Source organism: Azolla caroliniana, unplaced genomic scaffold, assembly GCF_043228905.1.
Source record: "Azolla caroliniana isolate FFs.n. ecotype wild unplaced genomic scaffold, voAzoCaro1.0.p SCAF_22, whole genome shotgun sequence".
Lineage (NCBI taxonomy): Eukaryota > Viridiplantae > Streptophyta > Polypodiopsida > Salviniales > Salviniaceae > Azolla > Azolla caroliniana.
Window position 1 is genome coordinate 12216825 of NW_028230457.1, and position 21494 is coordinate 12238318.

General features: G+C 38.8%; 3 protein-coding genes across 3 annotated transcripts; 1 reads left to right on the top strand and 2 right to left on the bottom strand.

Moving 5' to 3' along the window:
• Positions 1-815: 815 nt before the first annotated feature.
• On the top strand, positions 816-4990 carry LOC147850088 (pentatricopeptide repeat-containing protein At2g03380, mitochondrial-like). The gene is made up of 2 exons (XM_087337063.1): positions 816-930; positions 1024-4990. The coding sequence occupies exon 2, from the start codon at positions 1124-1126 to the stop codon at positions 4520-4522; it is 3399 nt and encodes a 1132-aa protein (XP_087193189.1). The 5' UTR covers positions 816-930; positions 1024-1123; the 3' UTR covers positions 4523-4990.
• A 2729-nt stretch (positions 4991-7719) lies between these two features.
• Positions 7720-10118, bottom strand: LOC147850089 (octanoyltransferase LIP2p, chloroplastic-like). Its single transcript, XM_087337243.1, has 4 exons — positions 9886-10118; positions 8922-9189; positions 8330-8480; positions 7720-8222 (listed from the first exon to the last, which is right to left on the bottom strand). Exons 1-4 carry the CDS (start codon positions 10068-10070, stop codon positions 7861-7863), a joined length of 966 nt encoding a protein of 321 aa, XP_087193369.1. The 5' UTR covers positions 10071-10118; the 3' UTR covers positions 7720-7860.
• A 1034-nt stretch (positions 10119-11152) lies between these two features.
• Positions 11153-18755, bottom strand: LOC147850090 (chaperone protein ClpB2, chloroplastic-like). The gene is made up of 10 exons (XM_087336944.1): positions 18372-18755; positions 16413-16631; positions 15792-16026; positions 15499-15694; positions 14649-14703; positions 14416-14566; positions 14000-14308; positions 13189-13454; positions 12185-13111; positions 11153-11823 (listed from the first exon to the last, which is right to left on the bottom strand). The coding sequence occupies exons 2-10, from the start codon at positions 16605-16607 to the stop codon at positions 11509-11511; spliced, it is 2649 nt and encodes an 882-aa protein (XP_087193070.1). The 5' UTR covers positions 16608-16631; positions 18372-18755; the 3' UTR covers positions 11153-11508.
• Positions 18756-21494: the final 2739 nt, after the last annotated feature.

The window sequence follows — 21494 nt, forward strand, 5'->3', positions numbered from 1 at the left end:
AGAATAATGTAGAACAGGCCTAATTCTATTGCCAATCATAAGAGTGAATTATGCCACTATAGACTAACATTCAAGCATTGGTAAGTCGATAAGTTTTAATAGGGAAAGCACAAAGGAAACTTGTCATTGACCACAAGTTAGGCAACATCTAGACTTCTTTTGCGATAGGAAATGTGGAATTTCTAACAATCTCACTAACTCTCTATGTGATTGGTGAGCCATCCCAAATGGTAAAGAGAACACTTAGGTTCGTGGTACAGTGTACTAGTGAACGTGATGAAGGTCTAACCAGAATGAAAGAGTGATGTAGGGGAGTGATAGGTTGCATTTTCATGTTTTCTATGTATGATGGTCGCATGAATGAAGGTGGTTTGTATAAAGTTTCATGTCAAGTGGCAAGTAAGATGGTGGGAATGTGTGTGTGTTATCGGAAAATGTTGGGGCTTTTTTAATGTCGGAGGAATGCATACCGGCCATGTCAAGACATAAATCCTCCTCCACAAAAACCCTTCCATATGTAGTTGGATTCAGCAATGGTTCGGTTTAGGCTTAACCGGTTTGGCCTTATCCAAGACAAACTGGTTAAGTCTAAATCGGTTTGGGGTTCTCAAACTTGGACCGATTTGAACCAAACTAATCCCTAAACCGGTTAAGTCCTAACCAGTTTGAGCCAAACCGGTTAAGCAGCTACAGGGGTGGTATATACTATAAGCATTGCATTGGGTCTACAAGTAGCCAGATTTGTAGTTAAATAGCAGATTGGGGCTACTTTTGGAGATTTCTCCATATATATTTTTAACTCTTTTCTCTTTTTTTTGGGTCCTGTTTTTTTCTTTTTTCAAGGATTGAGTCAGATATGGAGAAAAGACATGGAGCTCTTGTGGAAGGTATTATCAGTCAGAAAGACTGAACCTCTATTCAGACAAGAAGGTAAGGATCATATCGTTTTTCATTCATTTCTTGCTCCAAAATTGGTACTATATATATATTCATGGTAAGACATGAGTTTGTTGTCTGTGGCAGCAAGATGCAAGGTCTCTCCATTTCACACAGAAGCCCTCCATGAAGAGCCCATCATCATGTATTGATCATAGATGGCACTGCTCATCTTGTTTTATGTACAATGGCGAAAAATATCACAACCATTGCAATGCCAGAAGGCAAGGAGAATCCATCATCATGTATTGATGGTAGATGGCACAATCCATCTTACATTATACCAAATGGTCAAAAGGATCTCGATCAATGCAATGCCAGAAGAAAGGAAAACTCATCATTATGGATCAGGAATATTCCATCTTATGATGTATCATATGGTGCAGAAAAGTCTAGTCAATTCCATGCCAGAAGCAATGAGTTTCGTTCAAAATCTGTTTTCTCTATTTTAGATGCCATCATAGCTTGTGGAAATGATAAGGACCTGCATAGTGGCCACCGGGTACATGCTGATGTTCTCGAGCAGGGGTTGTACAATAAGGATGGTTACATCAGCAATGCTCTCATTAGCATGTATGTGAAGTGTGGTGCTCATGAGAAGGCTTGGCACACATTTTCTCAGCTTCCAACAAAGAATATGGTGTCCCTAAATGCCCTTATTGTAAGCTATGCCCAACATGGTCTAGTTAATGAAGCTTTATTCTTTGTTAGACTTATGGTAGATAAGGGTCTCACTCCCGATGCTCCTACCTTTGCTTGCGTTTTGAAAGCTTGTGGTAGCATAAGATCAATAAAGTTGGGAGAGGAGATACATTTTGAGGTTATCAGGAAAGGTTTATTGGAAAAAAGTATTATGCTTGGAACTGCATTGCTAGATATGTATGGCAAATGTGGTGCAATTGCAAAAGCAAAGGATGTGTTTGATCAGATTCCGGTTCAGGATGTTGTTTCATGGAATGCTCTCATTTCAATGTACACACACCGTGGTCTTTATTATGAAGCACTTAACAACTTCAGTCAGATGGTAGACGAAGGTTTCACTCCTGATGCGGTTACTCTGGCTTGCATTCTCAAGGTTTGTGGTAGAATAGGATTGTTGGAGAAAGGAGAAGAGATACATGCTGAGGTTAGAAAGAGGGGGTTATTGGGAGAAAATGTTGTGCTCGGCACCACATTGGTCGACATGTATGCAAAGTGTGGTGTGCTTATAAAAGCTCAGGAAGTATTTGATGAGCTTCCAACACGGAATGTAATCTCGTGGAATGTACTTATTTCTGGGTATGTTCAACATTGTCTCTGTCATCAAGCTTTGAATTGTTTTGCACGGATGAAAGATGAGAGTGTCTCACCTAATGCGTTCACATTTGCGTCTGTATTGCATGCTTGTGGAACCATACAATCAATCCAGAAAGGAGAAGAGGTACATGCCCAAGTGTCAAAACAATGCTTAACAGGAAAGGATATAGTGTTTGGCACCGCGCTAGTAGATATGTATGCCAAATGTGGTGCCCTTGGAAAAGCACAGGAAGTGTTCGATGAACTGCCAAAACATGATTTAGTATCTTGGAACACACTGATTTCTGGTTATATTCAACATGGATTTAGTAATCGAGCTTTGATATGCTTTAGACAGATGCGAGATCAGGGAATTTCACCAAATGAAATGACATTCACAAGTGTTCTGAAAGCTTGCAGCAGCATCAAATGCATAGAGATGGGAGAAGAGATACATATTGAGGTAAGAAAGCAAGGTTTATTGGAAAGCAATGGTGTTGTAAGTACTGCATTGGTGGACATGTATGCAAAATGTGATAGACTTTCAAAGGCTCAGGAAGTGTTTGATAAGCTTGCTTTACAAAATGTTGATTCTTATAATGCACTCATTGCTGGGTATACTCAGCATGGTTTCTATAATGAAGCTATAAAGTGTTTCGAGAAGATACAAGATACGAATCTCTCCCCAAATGAAATCACTTTTTCTTGTATGTTAAAAGCTTGTGGCAGCCTAGGATTAGTTGAAAAAGGGGAAGAGATATATTTTGAAGTGAGTAAGAAGGGTTTATTGAGAGAAAATATTTTCCTTGGTGGTGCATTGGTGGACATGTATGCGAAATGTGGTGAACTTGCCAAAGCACGAACTGTGCTTGATGCTCTTCCGGTTCGTGATGTTGTCTCATGGACGGCATTGATTTGCGGTTATGCCCAAAATGGTTTTGGTGACGAGGCTCTTAAGTGCTATGAACAAATGCAAACAGAGGGTGTTTTACCAAGCATTTTCACTTTTTCTTGTGTGATGAAAGCTTGTGGCAGCATAGGATCAATTGAAAAGGGAAAACAAGTATATGAGAAGATTGTTGAGAATGGATTATTAGAACAAAGCAATGTTTTAGGAAATGCATCAATTGACATGTATGCGAAATGTGGGGATCTTGTAAAAGCACGAGAAATATTTGATTCTCTTTGTATGCGGGATGTTTTCACGTGGAATACATTGATGACCGGATATGTCCAACATGGAATGGGGGATGAAGCTTTACAGTGCTTCAGGAAAATGCAAGAGGAGGGTTACTGCCCAGATACAACCACATTTGCTTGTGTATTGAAAGCTTGTGGCAGCATAAGATCAATCAAGATTGGAGAAGAGATTCATGCTATGATTTCGGAACACCACTTTCGTGCAACAAACACTTGTCTCATCGCAAATGCATTGCTTGACATGTATGCCAAATGTGGAGAACTGATCAAAGCACAAGAAGTATTCGACGAGCTTTTCATAAGGGATGTTGTCTCATGGAATTCACTCATCACTGGATTTTCTCAATGTGAACTTGACTGTGAAGCCCTAACCTACTTCAAGAGAATGCAAGATGAGGGTGTAACACCGAATGCAATAACGTTTTCATGCATATTGAAAACTTGTAGTAGCCTAGGGTTTGGAAGAAAAGGAGAAGAGATACATGCCACGGTGACAAAAGAGTTAATACATGTGGAGAATAGTTTGCTGCTCAGCAGTTCCTTGGTTGCCATGTATGCTAAATGTGGTCTGATCATGAAAGCGCAACAAGTTTTTGATACTCTGCCAATGCGGGATGTCATCTCATGGACAGCATTGATCTCAGGATATGCCAGATTTAACCATGCAAAGCAGGTTCTACTTCTATTCAACCAAATGATTGCTGAGGGAACTCTACCTGATTTGATCACATTCATCGCCGTGCTAACTGTATGTAGTCATGCAAGCCTTGTGGAGGAAGGGCAAATGTACTTTAATACTATGACTAGTGTCTATGGTCTCACTCCAACTTTAGAGCACTATACTTGTATGGTTGATCTTTACAGCCGGGCAGGTTACTTTGACAAGGCAATGATCATGATTGAAAACGTATTACTGTTTGGTAATTGTGTTGAGATGTGGGTGGCACTGCTTGGAGGTTGTGGTAAGTGGGCGAATGTAGACCTTGGAAAATGGGCTTTCGAGCAATTGTTACCATTAGATGACACATGTGCTGCCACTTACGTGTATATGAGTAATATATATGCTGCAGCAGGTATGCAAGAGAAAGCCGACATTGTTGAAGCCTTGTGAATTGAAACTGGAGATGTAACAGATATCATTAAAATACTTGAACATGTATTACTTATACAATGGGAGATACTTAGATTTGTTATTTTGGCCTGATGGGTTTAGCTTAATGGTTTAAGCACCTTCTAAGACATAGGTCAGGAGTCCAATTCATGCCCTTGCCCTTGAGAAATGTGAAATGGCAACTCAAGGACCCATTAAGAGAAGCAAAAAGATTCATTCTTCTCCCCATGAAGATGAATCAGAAAGACCCGTTTGTTCCCGTCGCTTTGGGGGATTGTCATAAAGGCATATTCGTGTTGTTGCCCGGATTCTTGCTACAGATAACATAATGATTCATGCCACGTTTATATATGCATGTATATATATGTATACGCATCGGATGAAAAAAACTTGAGATGATCAAAGCTAGATAATCAATGAATTCGATCATTGTGTATCATGTGTAATAAAACAGGTATTATTGTCCAAGTTGGTTTACATTTAACAACACGTCCAACGTATGCTTCTCTCATATATAGACGTCATCATTCGTGCAAGGTAATGAAGAATGGCATCGCTTCATTGAAAATATAATCATTATTTACTCTTAATAGCCTCCTAAATCATTATATGTTATATAGAATAGCCTCCTAAACCAGATTTTTATCCTGATTATTTCTTGCCTTGTGGTGGACATACCAAATGTGTCTGTTTACATCAAGTGCATACAAGACATGTGTTGCTTCACTTATCCCATGAACTCTCTTGTGGTAAATACAATCAGTAATAATACCAGCAACATAAATGGAATTCAATCTTGATGCTTAACCGATGACCTATACCAAGAAGTTTTTTTGTTCAATTTAAAACAACTTTTATTCTATATAATGGAATATGAATATGGGCTTGTAAGTTTCACTTGATATATTTTGCGAAGTGGTCAAAGGCATTATTATAAGGCTGTAATCTACTGAAGGGCTTGGATGAAAGTCTTGACTATTATCAATAATAAAGTAATCATATACATTTCAAAACACTCTCATTTTTTGCTGCAGTTTAAATCCCCACATGTCCGTTTGTCATCATGTTTTGACTTGACGACATTCCAATAGCTCTTATAGGCAAAAGCAAATCCACCATTTCACCATATTTGGGTCCTTTGTATTTGTAAACATGTTTCTTTTCTTGTTATTGTGGTGGCATGGGTTTGCTCCAATTGTCTAACTTGCAATCGGACATATGTTTGCTTCTTGTCCTCTTTCCATTGTCCCTTTCACAATTTAAGTTCCATTGTTGATTGCTTGAAATTGTTGGTCTCGAAGATGACTTCCATTTGTACATCTTCACTCATGCACCATAGTCTTTCTTTCCTTGCACTTCTTGTATTGTTTTGGGGGGGTAGTTTCTTGTTCCTCCCAAGTTGTACCATCATGCTATCCTGCAAACCTATATTGTCATGTATTTAAGGATATCTTTGTTTAGCTTAAATACCAATTGTTACGGGCATGACCATATAATATCCAGTGGTGAGAATTTACCGTAGTATTCTATACACGTGGATAAGTGCGAGGGTTAAACGAGAGTGTAAAGAAGGGGAGGATTACTTTTAAATCCTCGGGATTGAGACAACCCATTAGGCCAAGTGTGAACATGGCTGGGGGCCTTGGGTATCGCTATAAATAGAGGCCTAGCTACCCTCATTTCAAGATCTTGTTGACTACGTCAAGACTCTGTCTTGTGGTGGGTCAACTCTTGTAGCGAGCGCGCCAGCACCAGGTACGACTTGACGCCACAACGGTGGTATGGGACGCCGATCGAGGCTCGAGTCCATCTCGATCCCTTCGCTCGGGGGTGGTCGGGTGGATCGGCACCCTTCTTTCTCTCTCTCCTTTCTTTCTATCTACCTAGATCTATCCTTATCTAATGCTTACTTTAGTATATGTCTCTAATACCAATGGGCCTGTGGGATTTTGCTTTCCTCCACACTAAAACAACTCACCAAGGTTAGAATAATTCACATACTCTTTCTACAGGTGGATTTGTTGGTTCATGCTTTAGGTTTGTCCCAACATATTAGTCCCAGAAACCCTCATTGTACCTTCTACACATTTATTGTTCTATTATTAACCATTATTCCTTTAAACATGTATATGCTATACATAATTAGGACACTTGAATTTATGGCTACTATATTTTAAGATACTAAAGGCGAGAAACGTCGTCAATGCATCTCGTAATATGGTAGAGGAATATTGGCATCATCTGCCTAGTGGAACTTTAAGCACGTAAGGTTTTAAATATTTTGGTTACCAATTTCAAGACAATAAAATAATGTATATTCGATCTAAGCTTAACAAAAATCTATGTTTTCTCTCATTATTGCAAATCCTCACATAACACAACACATACTAAAGGATTGCAAAAGCATGGGATTATGATTCTTATTTTTAATGCAAATCTGAGAGTCGCATAGAAGATCATCTTGATTAATCAACCAAATTAGTTTATGTGAAGCCTTTCCTTTCCCTTCTCAACTTTGATACACCATTTCTAGGAAGATTAACTAATACACTATCTCAAGTATGAACAATACCCTCCAATGTCAAGCAGAAACTATTAATTGAGCAATTTTGTCCACATCTTCAAAGTGAATGTTATCATCAGTGCATGCTTGAAAAGAAACACATGGTAAGAAATTGAGTTACAGTAATTTAGAGAGAACATGCTGCGTGAAAGAGACTTTTCAGTAACTAACCCCTTTGATTATAGAAGACATATATAGGATTCATAGCATCTATAAGCGGTACATTAAAATGGCTCAAGAGATGCAAACACTTGATTGCAAGCCAACAATGGAAGCAAGAGAAAGAATTGCCATGCCTTCAAACCAACATACACTGTTTTAACTAGTACTATTTAACATCAACAATCACTTGTGCTACAATAAGATGCATGATTAGATCCACCAATAGAACTAGATATCCATTTGATCCTCATGACACGATACATAGTAAAGGAATAGTACGAGCCTTTAATAAACAAAATGGCTCTCGTAACCACATGTTGAAAAACTATATTATTTCAACCACAAGGTCGATTAACACATAATTCTTCATAATTTAGATAATAAGTAGTATCGGCTCTATTTGACGTCAAATTTCAAATAGCTCTTATCTTGGGAAAAGGATGCAATGATGTTCAATATTGTTGGTTTCTAGTGTTAACTCCAAATACTTTTTCTAATAATCAATATTTCAGAAATAAACCAAAATCAATGAAGGTAGATTATAGAGTTGCGAAACATAGTGCATTGTCTTGCTATTTAATTTATCCTATGTATTTCTTGATATCATTTCAAATTACACAAGTTTTGACTTGAAAACCAGTTCCAACTGAAAGAAATCTGAAAACTCCGCAAGAAGTCTATCACGTAACAAAGCCAATAAAGCATCTGAATCAATTATGTCATCCTCGACTCCACTTGAGTCACTTCCAATTCGATTTGTCAAACTAGTACTGCTTTTTAGTAAATGGGAGTTGCTTTTTTGTAGATGAGCATTGCTTTTTAGTATTTCTAGCACGCTTCCAACAGGTCGACCCTCAATGCCACAAGGAACTATGCTTTTAAAAGGCGATAGGTCTGTGGTTACATTGAGTGCAAGCCCATGATAGCTGACCCAACGGGAGACTCTGATACCAATGGCAGCAACCTTTGCATTCCCTGGGTGTAGTATTCGGCGAAATATGTCGCTAAAAAACCCTCACTAAAACCTAAACAAGAGAAAAATCTCTAATGTAACAAGTAGAAATTTTCATCTAGCTTCTTACCAACCCAAACCCCTGTTAATCCTTCGATGCGTCTTGCTTCTATACCACATGATGACTGAAGAGCCCGGATCACCACTTCCTCCAGTGCCCGGAGGTACCAGTGAAGATCCATTTGGTGATGACGTAGATTCAATATAGGATACATAACCAGCTACAAGGAGACCAAAATTGGTTTGTAGGTATTTATTAAAAAAAAAGACCGGAAAAAATCAAGACTTGCCATCCCCAACCATCGACATTTATCACCATACCCCATGCCAATGATAGAGTGACCATGAATGTTGTTGGCACTGAAAGTTCTAGGCACATAGCTGCTCTATTTAAGCTATTTATTAGCTATGGTGATGTTTACATCACAAAGATCACCCATCCATGAACCCTAGAATCCGTCCCACTCATCTAACAGTAAGAGATAGTGACGCAACACTAGTGTCCAACCACACCATAAAGATCCCCTAGAGACAGTCATCTATCGCTAACACATCGTATTGTTCACACTTTCCCAAGGTCGATCCAGGACGATAAACCCATCTCATTCATTGACCAATGTCAGCAATGTGACTTACAAGACCATCGAAGAATAGGAACTAACCTGTCCTGGGCCATGGTAAGTGACTTCTCCACCACGCTCTGTCCGGAAGATATCGCACTCTGACTTGTGTTTGTCAAACAATATATACTCCTCGGAGCTATTTGTCCCGAGAGTGTACACAGGATGGTGTTGCAACAAGACAACCGCATCATTATCGACATCCTGTCCTTGCTGAATTCCTTGGGCTCGAGTCTCTACAGCATCCTTTTGCCACTTCCATGCATCCTTGAAGGGGACGAGGCAGTTGTAGAGATCATAGCAATCGCATCTGTAGAATGGACAATCTCTCTCTCTCTCTCTCTCTGGTGAAAACACTTAATAAATGTGTGTGAAAAACACTACTTACAATGGGTCTCTCTCTCTGTCTCATTGGCCAATTTTGGTCTTAGAAGACGTTAATATATCTTTCTCTCTCTCTCTCTCTCTCTCTCTCTCTCTGGTGAAAACACACAATTATATAATAAATGTGTGTGAAAAACACTACTTAGAATGGGTCTCTCTGTCTCTGTCTCATTGGCCAATTTTGGTCTTAGAAGACGTTAATATATCTTTCTCTCTCTCTCTCTCTCTCTCTCTGGTGAAAACACACAATTATATTAATAAATGTGTGTGAAAAACACTACTTAGAATGGGTCTCTCTGTCTCTGTCTCATGGGCCAATTTTGGTCTTAGAAGACGTTAATATCTCTCTCTTTCTCTCTCTCTCTCTCTCTCTCTCTCTCTCTCTCTCTCTCACACACACACACACGTATACACATCCGTATTCTTTTCATGTGTTTTGGTTTTCCAGACCTCTTTGTTTTTTGTGCATTTTAATGTCATTGGGGATATTTAGGTTGAGGCAAGTCTAACTCTTCTGGATTTGGTAGAAGTCTACAACACAAAAGAGTTAAGAGGGAAAAAATACTCATTATCATGAAAGAAGGGAAAGCGGGCGATGATGATGAATGACGATGATGAGTACCTGCGTTTAATGGAGATGGATGGAGAGCCCACATGAGAGGAAGCAGCTATGGCATGACTGAAGAAGCCATATGAAGGAGGAGGGGGAGAAGAGGGATTGACAGGTAGTGATGCGCAGAGCAGAAGCATAGATGATGATGATGATGATGATGATGATGATGATGATGATGATGATGATTCATGCATATATAGCTAGCTCTATTCCCCTCTCGGATCCGTTGAAATGCATTGCATGTACCTCTTCATCTCGTTCTGTGTTTCTGCATTTATCTGACGATAGTAGCATGCTTGGGATATATATATATATATATACTTCTCTTTACATATAGCTCACAACCATATCACACATTCCTTCTCTTACCATTTATTATTCATTCCATTCAATATATCTCCCAGGCTACAACCACACGGTAAACTTGTGAAGTATCTCGATTCTCAATCACAGATGAAGATTGGTACAATTTCTATACAATTACATCTAACCCACTTGAAAGAAAGGAACATCATAAAGCTCCAAGGGAAGACTCATCGTTGACTATATGTATCATACTTTCGACCCTACCAATTTCGTTAGGATCGCTCTACGATCCTTCATCACTGATTACATTCTTCTATTCACGAGCCACTCATTTTCAATCATCAATTACATCCCAACTCACTTGCCGCTCATTTTATTATGTCCATGATACACACACACACACCACTTTCTCTACCACAGTCCACAATTATTCTTTCTCCATCATAGTTTGTTACTGAATTTCATGAACATTGCTATTCAATCATCAAATCCATTTGCTACTAATAGATATAGATTATGTATATTGTTTATTAGAAAGTTTCATACGTAGGCCATTTAGGCATCCGCTCCCATCAAACACAGTTCACACGGTTATGATTCCGGGTTTGCTCCAAATTGAGCAAACCATATCACATGAGGGAGCTTGTTACATTATAATATATATTAGCTTGCCTACATGAATGGTCACTTACGTATGGAGTCAGGAATCACAATTATTTTCAAATGTATTGAACAGTGAAAGAACCCAAACTAAAGAGATTATTTAAATAGAACATAAACAAAACTATTCAAAACTTTAAAAAAACACACAAGAAGATGAAAACCAATTAGGTTTGTAAATTGTTACATCTTTTCCACAAGAAGCAGAACGTTTGTTTGCACAAGACTTAAAAACAGGAGAAAAGAAAAACAAAGTGATCCATTTGCACAAGATTTAGCAGCCAATCTATCATTTCACATAAAATCATGATTCATTCCAAATGAAAATTTAAATTTAAATTATGTTTAAACAGTTTGTCACCAAAAACTTGGATCCATATATTGTCCATCAATGTAGAGCTATATTTTTCCTAAACACTTCAAAAAAGATAATATCCTATTCTTCATTCAACCACTGGGAAAATTACAATCCATGAGGTTGAAACTCTTCATTCCTGCTATTGTTAGTTCGTTTTGCACCAGAGACCTACTGAAATGAAATATCTACTGCTAAAGTCTTTTCCCCTTGTTGAGACAATTTGCTAAATTTGTACAATAGCTAAAAATCCATGAATGTTTATCTACATTTCAACAAACAGAGAAATATGGCTGACCTCTACCAATAGTTCATGCAACCCCAACTGCCTTTTCACCTTCTTCAGGGAAGCTACCCAGATGGGCTGGCAACTTTCGGAAAACAAAGCCTTCCTGAGAATCTGATGATCTAACTTCCGTATCCAAAAGAATGACATCATCCTGGTTGAAATCACCACGTAGAATAGATTTTGATATTTCATTTTCAACATAGTTCTGGATGACTCTCTTCACTGGACGGGCTCCATAGGCAGGGTCATAACCCAAGCTCCCAAGCAATGAAATGGCTTTTTCAGTATACTTAAGAGTGATCTTTTTATCAGTTAGACGCTGTTGCACACGATCCAACTGCAAAATGCACGAATTATTACTAACTCAAGAAGCCTCATGAAATGAGATAATTAATTTCACAATGAGAAAACATTTGATACTTTATAGTACATCCTCACAAAATTTCATTTGCTTTGCTTATTGAATTTCTAAAATTAAAATCATGTAAATATGACATCGTAGTAATAAATGTTTTTATTACTTTAGAATTTCTAACAAGAAACTCATCAGCGTCTTAGTTTGTGATCATGCACATCCATGGATTGCTACTTTGACATTTGACATTTGACATGATAATAGTGAAAATGTTACAATTCCAGCTTAATCAATAATAATAAAATCACAACAATGCTACCTTTACAAAAGGCAAAGACGTTACCTGAAGCCTCACGATACTATTGATTTGTGCACGATCCAAAGGCTTGAAGACTATATATTCATCAATACGGTTCATGAACTCAGGTCGGAAGGTCTTTCTTGCCACTTCCAAAACCTGATCTTTCATACTTTTGTATAGCTCATCTTTGAATACAGATTTCTCCAAGGTATTAAGGATAAGCTGAGAGCCCACATTCGAGGTCATGATTATGATAGTGTTGGTGAAATTCACAGTTCTACCTTGTGAATCAGTCACACGGCCATCATCCAGAATCTGAAGGAATATGTTAAAGACATCAGAATGGGCTTTCTCGATCTCATCAAATAGAATGACACTATAAGGTCTTCTTCGGACAGCTTCTGTTAACTGTCCGCCTTCTTCATAACCAACATATCCAGGTGGGGCCCCGATAAGGCGAGATACTGCATGTTTTTCCATGTATTCACTCATGTCTATTCGGATCATGGCTTCTTCAGTATTGAAGAGATATGAAGCCAATGCTTTAGCTAACTCTGTTTTTCCAACACCAGTTGGACCCATGAACATGAAACTCGCTATAGGCCTATCTGGATCCGCTAAACCAGCCCTAGACCTTTGTATAGCATCAGCTACAGCTTTAACTCCTTGGTCTTGTCCAATTACTCTTTTGTGTAACTGTTCATCTAAATGAAGTAATTTCTCTCTCTCCGATTGCTTTAACTTGGACACAGGGATTCGCGTCCATCTACTTACAATCTCTGCTATGTCATCATCTGTTACTTCTTTCCTTAATAAAGTTTTCCCACTTTTTTGATAGTCCGACAGCTCTTTTTCAGCCTCTTCTAATTGCTTACTTAACGTAAGTAGCGTCCCATATTTAAGTTCAGCAGCTCTATTCAGATCATAATCCCGTTCTGCTTGTTGAATTTCCAAATTCACTCGATCAATCTGTTCAGCACATAATAGAGCACATCAGTCTTTCAGATGACTGAAAATCTAAATAAAAAACCATAGGCACAATCTACCTCCTCCTTCACAGATGTTATTCGATTCATAAGTGTCTTCTCTTTCTCCCACTGATCGGTAAGTTCCTTCTGCTTTTCCTTCAAGCCCTCTAACTCCTTTTCAAGTTTGCTCAAGCGCTCCTTTGATACTTTATCTTCATCTTTCTGTAGAGAAAGTCGCTCCATCTCTAGTTTCAATACTTCTCTATTTGTCTCATCTAAATCTGTAGGCCTTGAAGTTAGCTCCATTTTTATTTTTGCAGCCGCTTCATCAATTAGATCAATTGCTGCAAATAAAAACAGAAAAGCCAACAGTTTAGATATGCAGTAGCACACTTTCCAGGACACTGTCTATCTTGGCCAACTACTTTAGGGTCTGTCTCACTTGCCATTTTGCCATTTTTGATGCTGTATGAAATAAATTGAACTATCTAATAACATCAGAGTGGTCGTTAAGATTCTATAGTTTCCCTGGAAGGCCTCCAGTTTTGCAAAAATAGGATAATGCAGAGACATTCAGTAGAGGCCTACTGAATATCAATCACTTATGGTATCCCATTATCTCAGATATTTTAAAGGATGATGACCGAATGGTTTTAAATGATCTGGCTTTGCAATTTCGTTAGAACGGCCCCAAAGTCTCCTGAGTGTGTCCATTACCAACAGGGAATTGATTTCCATGAAGACAATGGATCACCTTCTTTAATAATGTGCAACTTTTCAAAGCAATATTGTCATTCTTAATTTACATGCACATAAATACAACTATACAATGGTAACTGCTTTAATACACTGATTCAGTCATGATCCAGATATAGAAAGCAAAAACTACCTTTGTCAGGAAGAAATCGCCCACTAATGTATCGGTCAGCAAGTGTAGCTGCTTCCACAATTGCCCCATCTAGTATCCGAACTCCATGATGTAGTTCATACCTTTCTCGTAATCCCCTAAGGATTGATATAGTATCCTCCACTGAAGGCTGACCAACATAAACTTGCTGGAAACGTCGCTCTAATGCTGGATCTTTCTCAATATATTTTCTATACTCTGTCAATGTTGTTGCACCAATGCAACGAAGTTCTCCTCTACCAAGCATAGGTTTCAGCAAGTTTCCTGCATCTAGGGCACCACCTTGTGCACCTGGAATTGATGGTGACAACTTTGTTCTTCACCAATGGTAAAATATAGAGGACACGCTCCAAATACCATCAACTGTTTCTGAGTCGGAATCTAAAAAATCACCCTACCTGCGCCAACTACTGTATGAAGCTCATCAATGAAGAGAATGATTTGCCCATCTGATTCTGAAACAGCTTTCAGCACTGCTTTGAATCTATCTTCAAACTCTCCACGATACTTTGCTCCAGCAATGAGTGCACCCATATCAAGCGATATCAGCTGAGGTTAAAGGACACAGTGTCAAAAATAAACTACAACAAGCCTTGATTGTCTGACTTTGACCTTGAAAGGAATGACAAACCTTCCGATTCGCTATAGCCTCTGGAACATCTCCATGCACTATGCGCTGTGCCAAACTGACAAATAGATGCAGGACAACATTATTAATTACATTTATCCTCATGATGGACAGTGATTTAATTCCAGTCAGCACTACAACTCAATCTAATGAAGCTCAATTTAATTTGTACTGAAATACATGCCCAACATTGTCAAAAACCGTGACAAAAAAGAGCGACTGAAACTTGAGCTAGTTTAAATTTCATCTGTTATTGTACTAACACACCATATATCAGTCCTATTCAGGAAATACGAAAATGCAAAATGAATCCAAATGCAAACAATTTGCATTACCATAAGTTTAGAGCAGTGTATGTATTATACACAGACAGTAGAAACAATTATATATCAGCAGGTGTGCAAGAATGTTTCCTTACAGCAAGCTATCATCATACTCTATTAGTAATAAACATCTCAACTGACTCAACATCAGCGGGCATCTGAATTCAACTAAAATTAGGATGTATCTATGACAGACACCAATCCACTAGATTCAAAAAAATTCTCAAACAACACTGCGTAAGAAGGATTCTTGAACATATTGCATAAAACATGCGTAATTGATACTCTTCACTGTACTGAGAGGCAATATTTTGTCTATTCACAACCTCTCCTACTCTAGAAAAGAGACTGTTAGGAAATCCAGCACTGAAAAAGTGCAACAAACTAGAAAACATATACAAAGTTGTAGGCATACACATATGAACCTCTTAAGATATCAACATACAAGAAACAGATTAAGCCATATAAAGAGTTGACTCGGAATACAAATGTGAAAGGATTAGAAGTACGGAGAAAATGAGAGAACGCACCCTTCTACAACAGCAGTTTTTCCAACCCCAGGTTCTCCAATAATAACTGGATTGTTTTTCGTCCGCCTGCAAAGAATTTGTATACACCTCCTGATCTCTGAATCCCGCCCAATTACAGGATCCAACTTCCCTATTTTGGCTAATTCTGTAAAATCAACTCCATATTTCTCCAAAACCTCATACTTCCCTTCTGGATCTGAAAAGAAAAATTTTGAAATTTTGGTTTATAAAATATTTGCATGGACATTAACTTATATATGTTAAGATTCAGCTTCAGAAACTAAATTTATTACTTTGATCTGTAACTTTCTGTGTGCCCCGGATAGCCTGGATAGCCTCTCGCAAATTCTCTTCACTAAGATTAAACTCTGAAATTATGCGCTTCCCAATTCGATTGTCTTGTAAAAAACTTAATAGCATATGCTCTACAGATACGAATGAATCCCCAAACTCTGACTTATAACGTTTTGATCGATCTACCAAGCTTCCAAAATCTGGCCCCATAACAGACGCAATTGCACCTGTAATCTACAGATGACACATGGACAATATTCAATTCTACTCTTCTTAATGAGATTCAGCATAAATAAGTTCAGGAAAGAACGAAGGACTCGCATGATAATATTCAAAATTTATTCTGATTGACAAGATTAAAAATTTTAGGGTACAACAGCAATCGAAATTGCCAAACTTCTGTTGAAATTCAAAATATGAGAATAAATAGGACTCAGAAATATATTACTAACTGTCCATTAAAAAACATGTGCTGGCCTAAAGAACATCCAAGCAAATAATCTTGGGTTGGGATATGATTGCATTAACGAGGAGTTCTACTAGAAAACGTTGACAAATTCTCAAATTCTTATTGACAAGATTCAAAATCTTAGAACACAACACAGATGAAAATTACTAACCTTGGGTTGCATTTCTATATATCTTTCTGTTGCTTGGAGAAGCTGGGTATTATCCACACCTGCTTTTGCAAACACCCTTCTTGCAATCCCATTTTTCTGCTCTAACAAGGCTTTCAACAAGTGCTCTGGCTGAATGATTTGCTGCTTTGACTTCTTGGCTACCTCAATGGAGTTAGCTATGGCTTGCCATGCCATCTCTGTAAAGTCAGACGGATTTATCTACATGAAAACGTCAGAAATTTTTAGCACTGGGAAACATGCATTAAACCTAATTACGTTTTTGTGGCTAGAATTTACTCAGAAATAATCCAAAATACCTCAAGAGTTTTTTTCTTCGTTCCCTTAAATACCCCCTAAAATAATAACTTGGGGTTATTTCACAGTTTTCCCCTACAAAGTATATGTTCCCTTCAAAGTTACAGCACTATAAGAATCAGGGAGCATATAAGATAATAATGGAATGATATATCCATAAACTTACCATAGGTATGGAGATTGTGCATGGACAGAGCATACAACATGCAAATGGTTCAATCTCTCAGTACTAACATCAGCTCCTTGACTATAATGAAGGTTACGAATGTGCATATAAAATCATGGGCCCCATCTCTAGCATTACTACATTGATTCCTAGCTTCTAATGAAGATTAGCGCATGTATGCCTCTCTAGATTTATGCAGGCTTCTATCATATAGAGATTTATCCACCAAAGGATAACTTGAAAAATTACTAGTAGCTAGTTGACATGTTAGAAGACCTACAAAATTTAGCATTTTGATAGTTGATGTTCTGGGGGAAATATCAAATATTAAGATTTGGAAACAAGGGAAATTTCTCTTCTTGAATTTTTCCAACCAAGAAAAGTTGAACACGTATACAAGATTCTCACCCTAAATCGGAAAGCATACTTCTACAATAGAAAATGGTAATACATCAACAGAGGGAAGAATGCAAAGCTCTCAGATGTAATCGAAAGATAATAAATAGGAATGCATGTTTATGCTTCTATAATTTAACATAGAAATGGAACAACAGAATGACAAGATGACGAAAGAGCAAAAACAACAAGGAGTCGGTTACCGTATATACCCGGGTATGTTTATGATTCCATAATATCACATGGAAAGGAATCAACAGAATAACGGACTACACAGCTCCCTTTTCGTCTCACAAAATCATTTGACTAAAAAAGAGAGAATAGTCAAAAGATGAACGTGCTTTTGCTTACACAATATCATATGGAAATGAATTCGATAGAAAATAATGAATACTAGGCTCTCCTCTTGTCTCTCAGGCTTGTTGAGCAATGAAGCGAACATGTGCAGAAGGAGCCAAAACACGATGCACTCTTTCTTCTATGCATACAAAAAATCGATGAACAGTAGGAGAATGTATTTCATATTTGTGATCAACAGAAGGGAGATTTCGTCTTTAAACAATTAACATATTTTGCTAGCTATTGACACAGAGTTCACAAGAAAATCATTAAGCTTGAACACGCAATCTAGAGAAAGAAAGTCCCCCATTTACTTAATTAAGAATGAAAGAATGCAAAAACACATCTTGTCTGTCAAGATTGGGAAGAGGAAAAAAATATGAAATGTGATAGAGAAAGAACAACAAAAAAATCTTCCCAGACTCAAGTGTCATTAAATAGAAAAGATGACGACAGAAAGAGAGGAAGAAGGACGAGAATTCACAGGAAACAAAAAGAAAGAAAGAAAGAAAAATTACCATTTGAAACTTGATTTTAAAAAAGGCAAAATTATTTTGTCTCGCAATTTTGTCAAAACAATGAGAAGAATAAGAAGATAAAAGAAAGAAAAAAACACTTGCAGAGAATTCACGTGAGCGCATTCTTCTATCTCATGAAATTTGGTGAGGAAAAATGCCAACTCTTCGTCTCACGAATTGTTCAGAACAAACAAGAAAAGAGGAGTACTAGGAAAGAAGACTTACAGAAGATTCGGTGCTATTTGCAGAGGTCTGATAAGAACGAGAAGGTAAATCAACGTAAGAACGAAAAGGAGATCCCAAAGCTCCAAAGGAATCTCCATTAAAGCTAATGCTCTTGATTCCGAGTCTTCTGCTTCCAACGCTCCAAGAGAAAGGAAACGGCAGAATTGAGGAAGACGAAGGTACCAGTAAGGTGCTCACAGCTCTTTGATAAGGAAAAGCTTCTTCTGGGGCACGGGACCTCGTCCATGGCGCCGGTGAGGAGGAAGAAGAGGGGGAGGAGGATGAAGATCGCAGGGATGAGCGAGCTGCAGGGGCAGCAGCTCGAGCTAGCTTCGAAAACACAGCCGTGGTGGAAGAAGGGTGGAGAAGCAGATTGTCTGATTCCTAAGAAGAAGATGGCGATGGCGATGGCGATGGCGATGAAGAATGAAGAATGAAGAATGAAGAATGAAGAAGAAAACCTGTCGCGAATGTATTATTATCTCTAGAACGTTCCAAGAAGGAGAAGAAGAAGGTTTCTAGAATGTTCTAGAAGGGTTTTCGACTCGGCCTCGGCTCCCCGGGGGGCGGCCGATCGCATTCTTTATCAAGTTTTTTTTTTCCGGAGGAGGGGAGGGAGGAGAAGGAAGTTTCTAGAACTTTCTAGAAGAAGACATACTTCTAGAAAGCCTCGGACGTTTTCCGGGAAGAGAGGCGGATCACGTTTTTGTGTCACCTATCTATCTATATATGGAGAGGAGGAGGAGGAAGTGCCTTCGACCACCCGACAACATGCATCATACACGAGCATACACACACACACACACACCTTCGTACCTTTCATCATGTTCACGAGGAGGAGCGAGTATCCCACAATAACCGTGGAACAACTGCCCCGTCATTGCAGTTTTATTCTTGGGAAGAAGAAAAAAAAAACTGCTCAGATCACTGCGAGATGGAATGGTCATCGACCTGCTAATTGATACGATGTTCGTGGGGGGGGTGTTGCTCGATTTGAACCTAACAACCAAAAACAAATAGTGGCAATGGCTCCCGAGGGAGTGTTGCGAGGTTGATTCAAGGCTAGCTACACTACAGGTCCCTAACACCATATAAAGCTTTTGAAGTTTTTAGATGGTTGTTGCATTGTATCGGGGAACCTTCTTGTTAAGCAAACGAACACAAAAAGACACCAAGAAGATCAAGATTTTGCAAGCTATCAAATGGTATCATTCCTCACCACAAGGAAGAAATTATGCAATATTCCAAAAGGAAGAGCACTTAGACATAATTCAACCAATTTTCTACACTACACGTTTGCTACCATTGAACATAGTGTTTTTGTTGTTGAATCCATCCGTGACTATGTTATCTATTCTTTTACTACACTAGAAATGGAGTCTCTAGCTTAGAAGGCCTACATTAAAAAAGATCCCTACTTATGTGAATATAGATGATCCAAGGCATCATTATCAACACGTAAAACTTTCACTACTAATTTTAATAGTACTTACTTTAAGCGTGTGTCATCCTCCATCCATCACACATATAAGATGTAATCAACATATTATTTACACAAAAGAAAACAAATTAAAAGATCATAGGGGTCCTTCAGCACAATGAACAAGTTACACCTAGCTACAGGGAAACCAATCACTTGTTACGCTTGTCAATATCGAGTTAATGGCATGGTAGATTTAAGGAAACCAATCACACTAGTTATGCCATAGATATTGAGTTGATAGGCTTGTAGGTATGTACTGTGGGGAAAATAATCACCTTGGTATGTCATTTGTAGGTCCAAGACATTAGTTTTTATATTGCCTCACACGTTCACCCAAACATAAAAGAGATGTCTTCTCCCCCTTGGAAGGGTCTTTATAACCAAGGGCAACCCCTTGAGGCTGCAGGTTCAATCCTCACCAACTATGTATTTTGTCTCATAGGTCATATTTCACATCTGAAAACGATAATATAATCTATCTATCTATCTTTCCACATGGTCGCTTCTTCCAATGCATGCTGATAAGGTCAATTTGGAATATGCGAGACTTTCGATAGGGCGATGAAATGGACTTTGAAATCACAATAATATCATATTTGTGTGCACGCATACACGCATACATGTGGAGTTAGACATTTAGATCCTGTCGCGAACCATGCCTCAAAACTGCACCAAGAGTAAGTACGGGTCATTTGATCAAAATCACGAGATTCTCTTGAGTCTTGACCATGCCAAGAGGAAGGCCTTCACAGAAAACAAAAAGCCAAGAGATATTCACGGGTCATTCGAAGAACGAGTGAATGAATCTAAAACGTTGTCGTGAAGAAAACCGTCCCTTAGCGTAATCAGTGCATAGCGCGCGTGAGCCGGCTCTTCACGCGTGCGCGCCCTTTAATATATATAGTAGAGAATTAGGTACAAAGGTATATCCTAGGTAGTTAGATTCGGTAGGTAGGAAGTTAGTGAGGGAAACGACTCCCTTCTTGAAGCTATAAAAGAGAGGGAGACGCGGGGAGAATGGGATATTATGATTGAGGAGGACGAAGTGCTGTCGGACCGAAATCAAACGCTTCTCCTCTGTTCGTTCTCGATTGCTCTTCTCTGCAGGTTTTCGGGAGGCACGCGCTACTTCGAGGAACACCCGTGTGCTTCCGGCAGCACCTCCATCCTATCCCCTTTCGTGCGCAGACGAGCAGGCATCGACATCTGTTCGCCGGCCTGTTCGGTTGTAACCGCTCACGTGCTCTGTTGTTTATTTGTCATTCATTAATATACAAACATTCGTGCCTCTCTGTCTCTGTGTCCATTCGCGTCTTCTGCGTTGACAGGGCCGTGTCCCTGTGTTTCTTTGCTCATACGTAACCGAGCGTCTCTCTCTTTCTCTTTCCCCTTCTATCACCTGCTCTTTGGTTCAAGACCCCGGTGGTCCCGCCTCGTTTCTCCACGCACGCGCGTAGTAACGCGACAACGTGAGACACTCGAGAGATCCGGTGGCCAAATTGAATCGAGAGGCCTTTGGACGCGTGCCCAGTGAATCAAACCACCCACAAAGACAAAAGACCCATAAATAGAGACAGAGTATGTATGTATGTATGTCTGTACAATGTATGTGTGTATGTACGCATGTATGTATGTGTGTA

Excerpts from the sequence above, each read along its gene's own strand:
- LOC147850088 (XM_087337063.1), top strand. The coding sequence starts at position 1,124 with ATGGCGAAAAATATCACAACCATTGCAATGCCAGAAGGCAAGGAGAAT.
- LOC147850089 (XM_087337243.1), bottom strand. The coding sequence starts at position 10,070 with ATGCATGAATCATCATCATCATCATCATCATCATCATCATCATCATCA. Across the intron at positions 9,190-9,885 it reads TCCATCTCCATTAAACGCAG|ATGCGATTGCTATGATCTCT; the intron begins GTACTCATCATC and ends TCCATTCTACAG. Across the intron at positions 8,481-8,921 it reads CTTACCATGGCCCAGGACAG|CTGGTTATGTATCCTATATT; the intron begins GTTAGTTCCTAT and ends GTCTCCTTGTAG.
- LOC147850090 (XM_087336944.1), bottom strand. The coding sequence starts at position 16,607 with ATGGCATGGCAAGCCATAGCTAACTCCATTGAGGTAGCCAAGAAGTCA. Across the intron at positions 15,695-15,791 it reads ACAGAAAGTTACAGATCAAA|ATCCAGAAGGGAAGTATGAG; the intron begins GTAATAAATTTA and ends TTTTCTTTTCAG. Across the intron at positions 11,824-12,184 it reads ATAGTATCGTGAGGCTTCAG|TTGGATCGTGTGCAACAGCG; the intron begins GTAACGTCTTTG and ends TGCATTTTGCAG.